This window comes from Telopea speciosissima, chromosome 11 (assembly GCF_018873765.1).
Source record: "Telopea speciosissima isolate NSW1024214 ecotype Mountain lineage chromosome 11, Tspe_v1, whole genome shotgun sequence".
NCBI lineage: Eukaryota > Viridiplantae > Streptophyta > Magnoliopsida > Proteales > Proteaceae > Telopea > Telopea speciosissima.
Window position 1 is genome coordinate 38,289,534 of NC_057926.1, and position 12,958 is coordinate 38,302,491.

At 37.0% G+C, this 12,958-nt stretch overlaps 2 protein-coding genes across 4 annotated transcripts in view; both read right to left on the minus strand.

The window, feature by feature from the left end:
- Nucleotides 1-221: 221 nt before the first annotated feature.
- Nucleotides 222-2,598, minus strand: LOC122646681 (uncharacterized membrane protein At4g09580). Its single transcript, XM_043840273.1, has 4 exons — nucleotides 2,382-2,598; nucleotides 1,067-1,337; nucleotides 807-977; nucleotides 222-444 (listed from the first exon to the last, which is right to left on the minus strand). The coding sequence occupies exons 1-4, from the start codon at nucleotides 2,576-2,578 to the stop codon at nucleotides 319-321; spliced, it is 765 nt and encodes a 254-aa protein (XP_043696208.1). The 5' UTR covers nucleotides 2,579-2,598; the 3' UTR covers nucleotides 222-318.
- A 7,800-nt stretch (nucleotides 2,599-10,398) lies between these two features.
- The window catches only part of LOC122646230 (calmodulin-interacting protein 111), a 49,312-nt gene continuing 46,752 nt past the window's right edge, over nucleotides 10,399-12,958 (minus strand). For 2 of the 3 annotated variants that reach the window (XM_043839731.1, XM_043839734.1), the window contains 6 exons: nucleotides 12,057-12,483; nucleotides 11,497-11,577; nucleotides 11,214-11,404; nucleotides 10,936-11,123; nucleotides 10,745-10,832; nucleotides 10,399-10,661 (listed from right to left, as the gene is read on the minus strand). In XM_043839731.1, coding sequence (XP_043695666.1) covers nucleotides 10,760-10,832; nucleotides 10,936-11,123; nucleotides 11,214-11,404; nucleotides 11,497-11,577; nucleotides 12,057-12,483 — 960 coding nt within the window. In that variant the 3' untranslated portion in view covers nucleotides 10,399-10,661; nucleotides 10,745-10,759. Of the gene's footprint in view, nucleotides 10,677-10,744; nucleotides 10,833-10,935; nucleotides 11,124-11,213; nucleotides 11,405-11,496; nucleotides 11,578-12,056; nucleotides 12,484-12,958 lie in introns of all 3 variants that reach the window. The other variant, XM_043839732.1, reaches the window with a different exon arrangement.

A 12,958-nucleotide genomic window follows, 5' to 3' on the forward strand; every position in this document is an offset into this window, starting at 1 on the left:
TGCATAGCTTATTGAGATGTTATTACATTTGTTAACACTTAAGCACATTTGGATAATTGGGCGTGTCAAATAGATAATTGACAAGCTAAGATGAGGAACACTTCCCTGCAACCCTTTCACAGAACACATTTCAGGCCAATCACTTCCGTGGTAGATTTCCAAGTTGCCTCAGATTCAGCAGCCAACTCCACAACCAAGTGATGGAGCTACAACTTACTTTATATTTGATTCGTATCTGTACAGATTTGGTGGAACCGAATGGGTTGGCTGTGGATTGGGTTCACAAAGGACCAGTAGCTGAGTTTCCATCACGGGTACTCAAGTCTTGCTCTTTGTCATCAGTGTAGGAGTGACCGAGACAGCCCCAATCAGAAAAAGAGTAGCAATTGCCTGGAAATCATACAGGTCAGCCAGCGAGCGCAGCTCCCCAAGAGCTATTCCAGCCTGCACAAAATTGCAGTTAACACCCACTTTGGAAGTTCCATTAATGAAATCAGACTACTGTAACTGTGCTACAAGGACACATTTGCCTTCAGCAAACACTGCATATCTGCATGTCTAAGCACCTGGGTGTTTCTCTGTTGGATAAATAAAACCCAATTTGCTCAATTGCCTGAAGGCAACTTTAGATGAGACAGGAAACTTGTCAATAAAATTCTGACAAGCGAAGCTATCCAAGATAAGCATTACCAATGAACATGGCAGTTCAGTGCATAATGACAACGAGAACAGTGTGATTTTAGGGCACTGTAAATTTCACAAGTCTAAATCTTAATTGCAAGGATTAAGATTCCCAAGTATATTACCCTGACAGTGAGATAAGCAGCTGGAATGAGTCCAATGAATGTTCCCAGGAAGAATGTATGGTAAGGCACATCTACGATTGGTGATGCTACGTTAATGAATGTGTTGGGCAAGGTCGGAGTCAGCCTTAAGAAAAGCATGTAATTGAGTAGTCTATCCCTTCTTTTAGCTACCTGCAGAGTGAAGGAGAAGGTCATATACATAATGCAATGCTATTAATAAAAGTAAGCAAAAACCATAACAGGAAAGAAGTCATATTCACCTGGGCTTGAAAATAACTCAATTTATCTGGCCAAAGAGAGAAGACCAGCGGCTTTCCTATCAATTTTGATAGAAAATAGCAAGAAGAAGCACCAGCAGTGGCAGCAAAGACAACAAGAGCCACACCTTTGACGACTCCGAAAAGAGCTCCAGCAAGCAATGACATGAAGACAGTTCCTGGAATCATGAAAGTTTGCATGAAAATGTAGACTGTCAAGTACCCCACAAGGACCTGTACTGTGTAATCGCTTGTGTAAATCTCAAGGTGATCCCTGCAAAACCAGCACACAGAAAATTTAGATACATGTCGAGTCATATTTGTTCAACAACATCAGGAATGGCTTCGAAACTGCTGGAAAAGTAAAGGAATACTTAAATTTATTATAGAAAATTGGAACACATATGGTTAGCTGTAATAACTTATGAGACAATGGATATGATTTTCTCAGAAAATGAACCCTAGGATATGATAAAATACAACAACAATATAGCCTTATCCCAACTAAATAGGGTCGGCTACATGGATCCTTGCTCTCCAATCAGCTCTATTCGAAGTCACACACGATACGAAGCCTAAGCTATGCATGTCTTTCCTCACCACTTCTCCTAGGGTTATTTTAGGTCTGCCCTTGGCTCTTTTACTTCCTTCAATTTGAATCAAATCACTCCTCCATACTAGAGCGTCCCATGGCCCATGCCGCCTCAAACAACTCTCACCTAGCTTATCATGTATTGGAACTACTCCCAACTCAGCTCAGCTCTACATGTAGATAGAATGCAGAAAGAAAATTTGGAATTCCTGATCTTGAAGAAAGAAGAATAAAAAAAGGATGTACACTGAATATTTAATCAGGAAACCTGTTAGATACAGAAGTCCACAAAAGCATAGCACAATTATGTTGTAACACTGCAAGCTTTCTTTGAATAGACAGAATCAGGATGTTCCAGCACATATTTAAGAGAAAAAAAGGAAAATAATTGATAGGAAAACTCCTATTTAAAATCAGATAAAACCAGGAGATCCACTGCATAGATCCAATATGAGAAGAAAACCCTTTTTATCTCACAAATATATTTACAAGATTCCATCTCCACCCGTATAAACAAACAAATAACGTACAAAAATCAGCATAATAATATGCAAAAGAGAAACCAAATTAAACGAACCAATAAATCAAAACAAATTCAGATATTACATTATATAATGAGCCTAACAAAGTTCATGAAACCCAATTAAACAATCCAAAGGACAAAATTTCCTTTAATGGGGAATGAAACCCCCAAATAGAACCAAAACCCATAAAAAAAAAATTTACCTGAGAATTTGTAGATCTTCAAGACTGCGAGGCAACTTGAGGAAGCTATAATCGGAGGCAGGCATTGTGTAATAAACACCAAAAAGTCCCAAACCGAAACTAACAACGACACCCACAGCTATCGTCGTCTCCCAAAAAGTTAAAGGGAATTTCGATCCCTTGGCACTGCAAGCGATATCTTCCTCCCTCTTCTCCATTCCTTATATCCTTCCCTTAATTCTATCTTTTTTCCTCTTCTGGGTCAATCAGCTCAGCCCTTTCCCTAATCCTCAAATCAACAAATTAGGGTTTTTTCTCTTCTGGATATTTCTAAAATATCAAGACTTAATCATCTGAGCTGCATTAAGAGAAGAAAGACCCAAAAAGGTAAAAATTGAAATCATGGATATTTTGGTTTGCTTCTGCTGCTGCTGCTTCTTCTTCTTCTTCCTCTTATTGGCCTTTGTCGCTTCTTCTTCTTCTTCTCTCTCTGTGAACGTTAGGCATATTCGTTGGTTGAGTAAAATACAACCAACGTAGACTACAGGAAGGAGAAGCCAGCGAGGGTATTTAAATGGTAGAGAAGGATAGTTTTGGCATATTCCACGACACGTCAGCCATAATTTGCCACGTAGTTAGGACATCCGTTTAACTCTAATTGGGTTTTGCATCGACCTATGCTGCTAGGCATGTGCGTTTTTTCTTTTTTATGATAAAAAAAATATATTAATTTAGAAAAAAAATATATATACAGAGTTTTTAGATTGTCCAAATCTAACTAAATTGAGCAATACCCATACAAAGAGAGTCTCCTTTATTGACAAATGAGATATTTTGAGCTATACTATTTATATATAATAAATCTTTTAAAAGATTCTAAGGCTGAGGAGAAGAAGTCGGAGATGGAAGGAGATCTGTTGATTTAAGCACCAGATTTCTTTATCATCAACCCCATACTTGAAGCATGATCGAGGCCTGTCCAAATATTGACTAATTCTGATTCCAAAGGAGTGGAAGATATGAAGTGTCCTGCTGCCAAAAGGATGAATCTACCATCTAGGAGGAGAAGATAAGACCATCCGACCAAGTTTATTCCTGGTATCGGGTATCCTGCACAGATTAAAACAGGATAAAAAAGTTTTGGCAAAGAAGAAACAATAGGAACTATAAATTCCTCTTCAATATTAAGATATTTATCATGGAATAAAATGGAAGGGGGGATTAAATTCAAATCAACTAACCAACGCTTAACCTGATTATGTGCGTTGCCCTTGTGTTTCTACTCTCAACTTTCTCCCCACCACCCAACTTGGGGGAGACTTGAAAAGAGATGAAGTAAATGACGATAATGCCCTTTTATTTTTTTATGATCTCTCATTAATTAATGGCATCTTTTATTAAGAAAAAAAAAAAAAGGTCTTTCTAGGTGTAACTATGCCTAATGAAAGATAACGTTTCACTATCTCATCTGGAACATGGTTTTGAATCTCGGATCGGTATCGATCGAGGCCGATCCCGAGATTAGACTGATACAACAAGGTTTGACTGGATCGTTCCCTGGATCGGTCAATCTGATTTGATCCTTGACCGAACCAACCAAATATTTTTTGAATTTTTTCAAAGTTTTTAAGTTTTTTTTTATAAAAATATTATCTTGACCGATATTGACCGATACCAACCGCTATTGACTGATCCGACCCAGATAATATCGGTCGATCCCAAGATCAAAACACCCACCAACTTTGGCTGATACATGAGCCGATCCATAAAAAATGATTTTGGAGGTTTTTTGACCGATTTATACCGATCCGATCCCGTTGCAGAAAGGTTTTGGTAATGACTGATACCAAGTCCGATACCTGGATTTTGAACCTTGATCTGGAAACTTAGTCGAACCCAACCCCTACCCCAAAAAAAAAAAAAATTTAGTCCAACCCAAAAATCTCAATTTGTATCTAGTAGAAAAAGCAAAAGTTTTCATGCGCGACCGTGCATGTACATGATCGGCATTAAATGCAATCAGATTGACATAAGTGCCCATTTGAAATGATATAAACTCCCTGGAATCAATTTTTAAATCTTTATCCTGGTTTTACCAAAAAAAAAATCTTTATTCTGTCATGTAAAAAAAAAAAAGAGCTGTAAAAAATTAATTTTTAAAAATCAATTAAAAACATTTTACATCCAATCAAATGAATAATATGTACATAAAACTCAAACTTCAATTAAGCTGCGAAAGGACATAAGACCAAGGCCCATCGAAAGAACCCTATATAACAAGCTAATTCAGGATAATTTTTTTTAAAGTTTATTCAATTATCAGAAAATGCTTAAATAATAATAGGGTTGGTTATGAATTGCACACTTGGGCCTAATCCTTGCAGTCCATGATTTTTTTTGGTGAATTTGGCGGATATTGTCGTATAATAGGAAAACTTAAATTAAAGTTTTGTTGTTTAATTGTCCAACTTTTTCTACCCAAAAAAAAAAAAAAAAATTGTCCCACTTTGTGTTTTTTGGTAAACATTGTCCAACATTGTCAAACAGTCACATAAGTCTCCTATCACTTTTGTTGTTAGCTTTCAAGAAATATCCTAAATGTAAGGTAAAAATCTTATTGGTACCAAGATTACTAGAAAAAATTGTAAATTTATTTTTTTGCTTTTTTAGTATCATAATTTTTTTAGTGACGGTATATCTTGTCATTTCAAATGTCTACTTGAAAAATGTGCAATTTTTAATAATGACATAATGAAACGTTCAAGGAATCGAGTGTTTGACACCTATCCAACACATTTCTTGACATATAGTACTACTAATAGGTAGGTATAATCAGTGTGGTCTTTTGTGCTCCTTTGCTTACCCCTACGATCCCGTATCTGATCCCTCGTGGATCCCTCTATAGCTCCAAGGTGGACCTAGCACAAAAAAAAATTATAATAATTGAAAGTATTTTCAAATTATTTTGAAAACATATTTCTACCTCTATACTATCTACACTAAATAAATTTTGAGAATAAAACAAGGGCAATCAAAAGAAGGTTACAACTTGTCACTTCACCATTTTGGTGATAACAAGATGCACCCAAATATAAAAGAACTTAAATAATACAATACAATTTTTTGAAATTTTTTTTTCTATATAATATATTAAATATTGTCTTCTAACAACAAAAAGACAATATAAACTAAAAAATCATTTTAGAAGAAAAAATTACTTTCCTAAGAAATTTTTTTCTTCAATTGAAACAAATTGAGCTTAAGAGAATTTTTCATCATTCCATTGTATTGGTGAGCTAGAATTCTCTTACATAGCTCAACAATGTATTTATCTATATGTGGTCATATTGCAAAAATTTTTAAATGAAGGATTCTCCAAACCTAAGGTGTTTTCTATGTCAGCCATCTCAAAGTATAACAAAAAACGTGCCTAGTGCACGAGGCTCTCGCCACTACAAGGTTTGGGGAGGGTCATAATATACACAGTCTTACCCCTATTTTCATAGAAAGTTGTTTCTAGTCTCGAATTCGTGACCAGTTGGTCACAATAAAGCAACTTTTACCGTTGCACCTATGTCGAATCGTTATCCCCTTCAATTTGCTGCCCCCTCCAATTCCTCACATGGGGGTGAAAATGACCACCTACCCCTGCCCAATAACACTGCCTAAAGTGGGGTCCACCCCCCCTAATTTTTATCCTCTCCTATTACAGCATGATGCTGTAATGCATCGTGCGGTGGCTCCAGAGGCCATGTGCACCAAGTAGGACCCGTTGTACCACATGGCCTCTGCAGCGTCGCACGATGAGTTATAGCACCGTATTGTAACAGGAAAAGATAACGATTCTCACTCCCCCCCTATTAGAGGAATTGGAAGTGCCCACGAATTGAAAATGATAATTATTCCACCTATGCCATCACAAAGTATAAAAATACACATGTGGGAAAACATCGGAAACACTTTAGGCATAGGAACCACTCACGTTTTTGGTTTGCAAAAAACGATTACTTTTGGGATAATGGAAATATCTTAAGCTCTCTTCTTAATCATGACACCCGTGCGATAGAGAAAGCATAACGTAACTGATACGTCTTTAACGGAACAGTTTCAGACTGTAATAACCAAAATATCCATGGCTCTCAAATGAAATTACCCTTTTCTTATGTATCCTTATTACCTCCCAAAAAGGGTGATCTTGTACATTCATCGTCAAAGGGTATTTTGGTACCTTAGGATTAGGCCTCTTTTAAGAGTGAGAAACACTCCAAAATCCAAAGACAAAAGTAGCGTCAAGTTTTGAGACACTGGAGTTATTGGGGGTTGAGTGGGGACAAAAAAGGCATCTTTCCTTGGATATCCAAACATGCCTCATGGTCCCTCATCACGTGGCCTTTAGCCCTTTAACCATAACAAAATTAATTTATTATTCTTAATGGGAACACTCATCTTCATATTAATGGATACGTTGACTGTTAGAATTGGTGGGACAGTTGGATCAAAATGTTCACACGTGTTTTTTTTTTTTAATTTTTTTTACCCTAAAAGAACATGTTTACGATATAACTAATGCAAAAAGTTTTCATACACGACCGTGTAAACCAATTATCATTAAAAGACTCAATTGTCTTAGTGCTTTCTCTATTGTATGGGTTATGCCCGTTAGTCTAAGGGTGTCAAAACCAACCTGAAACCAAATACTGAACCTAAAACTGAGTCAAATTAATTGAACAAAATCGAACTGAATAAATTCGGTTTGGTTTCAATTCTGGTATATGAGCATTTAATTTGACTCGGTTCGGTTTGAATCGAAAATTGAAAACCATTCTTAAATCCAAAACTCTATATCTTTTTTATTTTTTTATGGTGTTGTCTTTCGTTTTGAAACTATAATTTTAATGTGTTTCTCAGACTTTATTGATGGGTAAGCTGAAAGTGGAGAACTCATTTGGGATTCTTATTTATTGGAGAAAGTTTCATACACGGCTGTGTAAACCGTGTATGTGAGAGGGTAGGAGTTTCAAGGCATTAATTAATGGGTGGGGGTTTATGACTTTTTCAACTCTTTATGAGAGGGGACACGACCATGCATGCTTACACGGCCATGTATGAAAACTTCCCCCTTATTTATTTATTTATATTTTTTGTTCCTTCAAGGTTTTATGAGCATTTTATTTTGTACAAATGGAGTTTCTTGAGAACACAGCAAGGCAACAACAATTGACAGCCTAACAGAGTGAAACCATATTAGAGAATCGAATTGGAACTGTATTGGAGAACCAAATTTGACCCGAATTGAACCCTTATCGAAAAACCAAATTAGAATTGTAACCAAACCGAACCGAGTAGGTTCGGATACGTTTTCACTTCCAGAACCAAGTCGGTTCTCGGTTTGGTTTTGGATCACACCATCAAGACATGAAATCGAACCAAAACCGAACCAATTGACACTCTTACCAATTACAATCTATTCTTCTTTTTATTTTTTATTTTTCTAGGCAAAACATTTGCACAATGTTCAATCCAAAAATGAAATTGCACACCCCCTCATATATCATTATTCATGTGAAGTGATGATATATCATAAATGACCCTCTCCCTATTGTTAGATTTCAAAGGTGGTTCTGTCATTCCCTCGAAACTCCACTCCAACAGTGTAAGGAATTCTCTCTCTTTTTTTTAAACCGTTAAAACAAAGTTTAAAAGTTTTGTAGAACAATAGATATCATATAAAGCAGTGAAAAGTTCATATGGCCAAGGGTGACTACATGAGGCCTCAACTAATCCTCCAACTTCTTCGAATCCACCCAAAATTCCATTGTTGTAAATCCTCCCCGCCCCCCCGATAATGCTCCATTGTAAGAGTGTCATGATCGATGGGGGCCTCATCAGTCCCCCGTTTAAGTAATCGGTCCTTATAAGTTAGGCATGGTCTCATTTATAAATAGTCAGTCGAGTTTCGATCTTTAATCAGGCTACCACTAATCAGGCTAAACTGATCTCAAAAGGGCTATTGAGCCATTTATCTCTAAACCGGCCAGTGGACTATTTTATGGATACAACAACCTAAGATGTGATTCTATTCATCCACATGCAGAAACATTATATGATTATCAAGCTTTGAAAGCCAGAGATGTTTAATTAGCTCTGGAGTACTACTTGCTACTATAGGTATATAAACAAGCAAAATAATAATGATTAGTGTAATAATTGTCTCCTAAAGTTAAAATACAGCATCTCAGAAAACTTGAATAGGATCAATTTCTAGATCAAGTAAAGGTAGTCACTAACAATGTCCATGACAGATATACAACTATAAATGTTAATAAAACTCTTTAACTTAACTCAATTCAATTCAGTTTTATCCCAATTAAATGGTGTCGGCTACAAGATGGATCTTCTTTTTCCAATCAGCTCTATTCTTCAAAGATATAAGTTATGTATCTCTTTCTGCACCACTTTTAGGGTTATTTTAGGCCTACCCCTGGCTCCTATAGCTCCTTACTTAGCAGTCAAAGGAGTAATGATGGGAAATAAGAGTCCTTGATGCATCTCACTGATATCCGATCAATCGCCCGCCTATCCCTTTCAATCGATCACCCACAAAAATATGCTAATGGCTAGTCTTGGCCAAGCAATCGATTAACTATTTCTTAAAGCCGAACATCCTCACTCTGATTAGTCACTAAAGTTTGCCAACTTGTCACTATGTTTTGTTGTTTTTATCGTATGAGAATGCGAAATCAACCTAGAATGCATTCCAGCTGCCTAAAGCTTCTAAGATGTTGGAATCATTACATAGGATTACAAATAAAAATTAAAAGTAAAATCCCATGTGTTCTCGAAGCTTCATTTCGATCACTTTCAGTAATTGGCACATAACTGACTTCAAATCGTGGAATTTTTCAATTCTTGAATTGTCGTAGTTTGGCAAAGCTTCTAAAATGTGATCAAGGCTTCAACTTGCTTTTCAAATATGTCTTGCTTGATTTCCCTTTTGGGTTCTTGTTTGATGCTTAATGAAGCTTATAACGTTCAACTTGAGCTTGTGGGAATTTCAACCTTGAAACTTCGCAAACATGTTAATATTCCCAAAGACCATTAGCACCACATTTCCAGTCATCACTAAGGTGTCCATGGTAATCCGATTCCTCTACTTCCGCCTGCCCGGTACTACCATGTGCCCCCACACATGTGTGGCAGAAAGTACTGCCTTACCCTAGCTCGGGCAAGGCACTCGGGCAGGGGTAAGGCAGTACATTCCGCCTTGCTTGTATGTGGAGCGCGCACGGCAGTAGGGGCAGGCAGAAGTAGAGTCATTTAATCACAGAAACACAATTAAAGGGATTTGGCAAAATACAATATGCCAAGAGGTAACCTAACTATTTGCCAGTGAAGTGGTCATTTAATCAAACATTTCTTGGGACTCTTTGGCTCTATGTCCAAGGACATAACACACTAATTTTCTGGAAAATATTTACGATGCTAGAGACAGTAAACAACTGCTTGATCAAAGGCAGAAAAGATCACTGAATCAGAAAAATGCAACATGGTAAAATCCAGATGCAAGCTTTTACAATTTGAGCTCCAGCCTTTCACCATGGGGAGCTTATCAAAGGCTCTGCTGAATTCCATGATTATTTAGGAAATTTACATGTAAAACACTACACACAGCTGAAAATACAATTATTTCTACAATTCAAACAATTATAGCACTCATGAACTGAACTAAGCTCTATATTACAGAGAAGAAACTGTCTTCAGACACCCCAGGATTCAAGATGTTATACCTGCACCAATTTCAGAAGAAAACAAACGGGGAAAATCTTGTTGTAACCAAAAAGCAATGAAGGTAAGAACTTATCATTTCACATGTATACTCAAAAAGTGTGCAAGACTGACAACTCTTGAGAATAACATAATAGGAAGTCACTTTCAAATTATTTTCAAAACCCGACTTAAAGAACTTTCTGAAATATGACAAGGGACAATCAAAAGAAGGTTACAACTTCACTTCAGTTAAACAAGTTGCACCCAAAACAAAAGGCAAAGAAACTCCCAACAACTAACAAAAAGTATACTTACATGGAACTCAAATTCTATACAGTAGGTATCGTAGCCATCTTTTGACATTTTCAAAATTCATATTGAAGTCCATTTCTCTATGTTCATGGGTTATTTCTTCACCCATATCAATCTCTTGGAGAGGATTTGCGGTATATGCTGTTTGTAATGAACAGCCAAGCATGATTCAAGAGACAAAGTTGAATGGGACATGACTGTATGCAACAGGGAAAAATATGCCTGCCGCCAGCCACATTAAGAAGTCAAGAGACAAAGTCGAAAGGGACATGATTGTGTACAACAGGGAAAGATATGCCTATTGCCTGCCGCCAGCCACATTAAGAAGCCTTTGATGATGCAAGTGCTGCTGGGAGCCGGAAGAACAGAAGCAAAACAGATTTCAGTCTTGACCTGCTTCGACAAATCAAATCTAATTTCGTCACATTATTATTTCAGAAAGGATGAATTATTTAAGGATTGGATTTGCAGAAAAACAAGTGGAAGAAAAGTTTACCAGAATGAAATCCAGTTGGATTTTCTGGAACTTGCTTGACACACCATGTCATCACTAGTAACACTACTGGAGACAAGCCTTTGAAACCTTGCTGAATATCTGTGGTATGGCTCGACCTCTGATGGTTGCACTCGATCAATTGCAGTCTTGAAATGTGTCACTTTTATTTCTGATGCATCAAGGCTTTCCTGATAATGTTGAAAATTATAAATTAGTAACTCCCTTAAGTAAAAAACTACCATATATAACTATATAATTGCAGTAGGAACTAAACACACTTCTATCGCTGCAACAGCTGCTTCCCGGCAGATTAATGATATATCTGCCCCAGTACAGCCTTGAGTGAGACATGCAAGCTCCCTCAAGCTAACATCACAACTGCATGGCATCTTACGGACATGGATGCGGAATATTTCTTCGCGATCAATTTCATTTGGAGGTCCCACATACAACAGCCGATCAAATCGTCCTGCCCAAGAAATAGGTCCACTATGAAGCAACAATATTGTAAGGGATTGGGGGGGGGGGGGGGGGGGGTGGGGGACAGGTTAGTTGTCATACCAGGTCTTAGAAGTGCTGGATCAATCTTGTCTGGACGATTTGTAGCAGCAATAACAGTAACATCAACTCTTTGGTGCAAACCTGAACAAAACACATCTTAGTTTGTTATAAACAATAATGCGACGCTAGAAAACTTAATTTAGACATTTTTTTTTTCAACACACTTCTCAGAAATCTATTGGCAGGGAAAATATAGGAGATATGTTTTTCTCCCCTAACAGGCTAGATAAATAATATTTACAGAAATTGAAAATATACAAAATATGCAGCTGGAAAGACAGTAAGAATTGGCAGGTGATGTAACAGGTCTATAGATAAGCAGCCTGGTTTATCAAAAAAGGACGAAATAAAATAAACCTTAGAAGAAAAAGAAAAGGGGGTAGAGGAAAAGAAAAGAACCATAAGTCATTTTCAATTCATTTTACAATATAATTCTAAAATAGTGTTGATACACTTTCTGCAGAAGGAATTAACAATAGGTATTAATCTATTATGTAAAAGACAATGTACAGACCTAGAAAAGCAAACTCCACAGTTTTTATGCATTTGTCTGCACTTACCATCCAATTCAACTAGAAGTTGACTCATGACCCTATCGGAGACAGAAGCCCCATCATTTTCCTGACCACGAATGATGGCAAGACTGTCTATTTCATCAAAAAATACAATCGATGGGGCATTGGTCCTTGCCTTTGCAAATAGAGACCTTACAGCCTTCTCAGATTCACCAACCCATTTATTAAATAGTTCTGGGCCCTTTACTGCAAGGAAGTTCAACCCTGCTTCAGAAGCTACAGCACGTGCCATAAGGGTTTTGCTGCAACCAGGAGGACCAAACAACAGCACCCCTGTTGGCGGATGAGTTCCAATACGCCTGAAAGCATCTTGATGCTTTTGTGGCCATTCTACAGCTTCCATAAGTTGTTTCTTAACCTCAGTCTGGCCACCAACATCATCCCAGTGAACCTTCGGTACCTCAAGTAGAACCTGACAGTAGAAAACGTGACTCTTGATTTAAAATGTCTACTACTTTTCTAATATGGCCTATTCCATGAAAATTTAGTACTGGAATACACACAATTCAATTAAAACAAGTAAAATATGCATTAGAAATGAATAAACATGAAATTATAAACCATTTCATAATTATCAAATGTTATACATAGTTCATTATAAAGAGTCATGTATATGGGAGTTGAAACCAGCGAAATTAAAAACCATTTCATAATTATCAAGTGGTATACATGGTCCCACAAACCTTAGAATCGAAACCAACGAATGGGTTGTTTCGGTCGAAACGCTATTGAAACCATACATGTCATCGAAATTTCACTGAAACAGTGAAATTTCAACCAGAACCTTGCACCTTTTACATATCATATGGTGTTTCGTTTCGAAAACTTACAAACCCAAAATATTTCGCGCAATTTCGGGAAAACCTTAACCATTGATTCAGAATTGC

Coding starts and splice junctions, on each gene's coding strand:
- LOC122646681 (XM_043840273.1), bottom strand. CDS start 2,578: ATGGAGAAGAGGGAGGAAGATATCGCTTGCAGTGCCAAGGGATCGAAA. Junction 1,338..2,381: donor GAAGATCTACAAATTCTCAG/GTAAATTTTTTT, acceptor CTGGTTTTGCAG/GGATCACCTTGAGATTTACA. Junction 445..806: donor CTGCTTATCTCACTGTCAGG/GTAATATACTTG, acceptor AATTTTGTGCAG/GCTGGAATAGCTCTTGGGGA.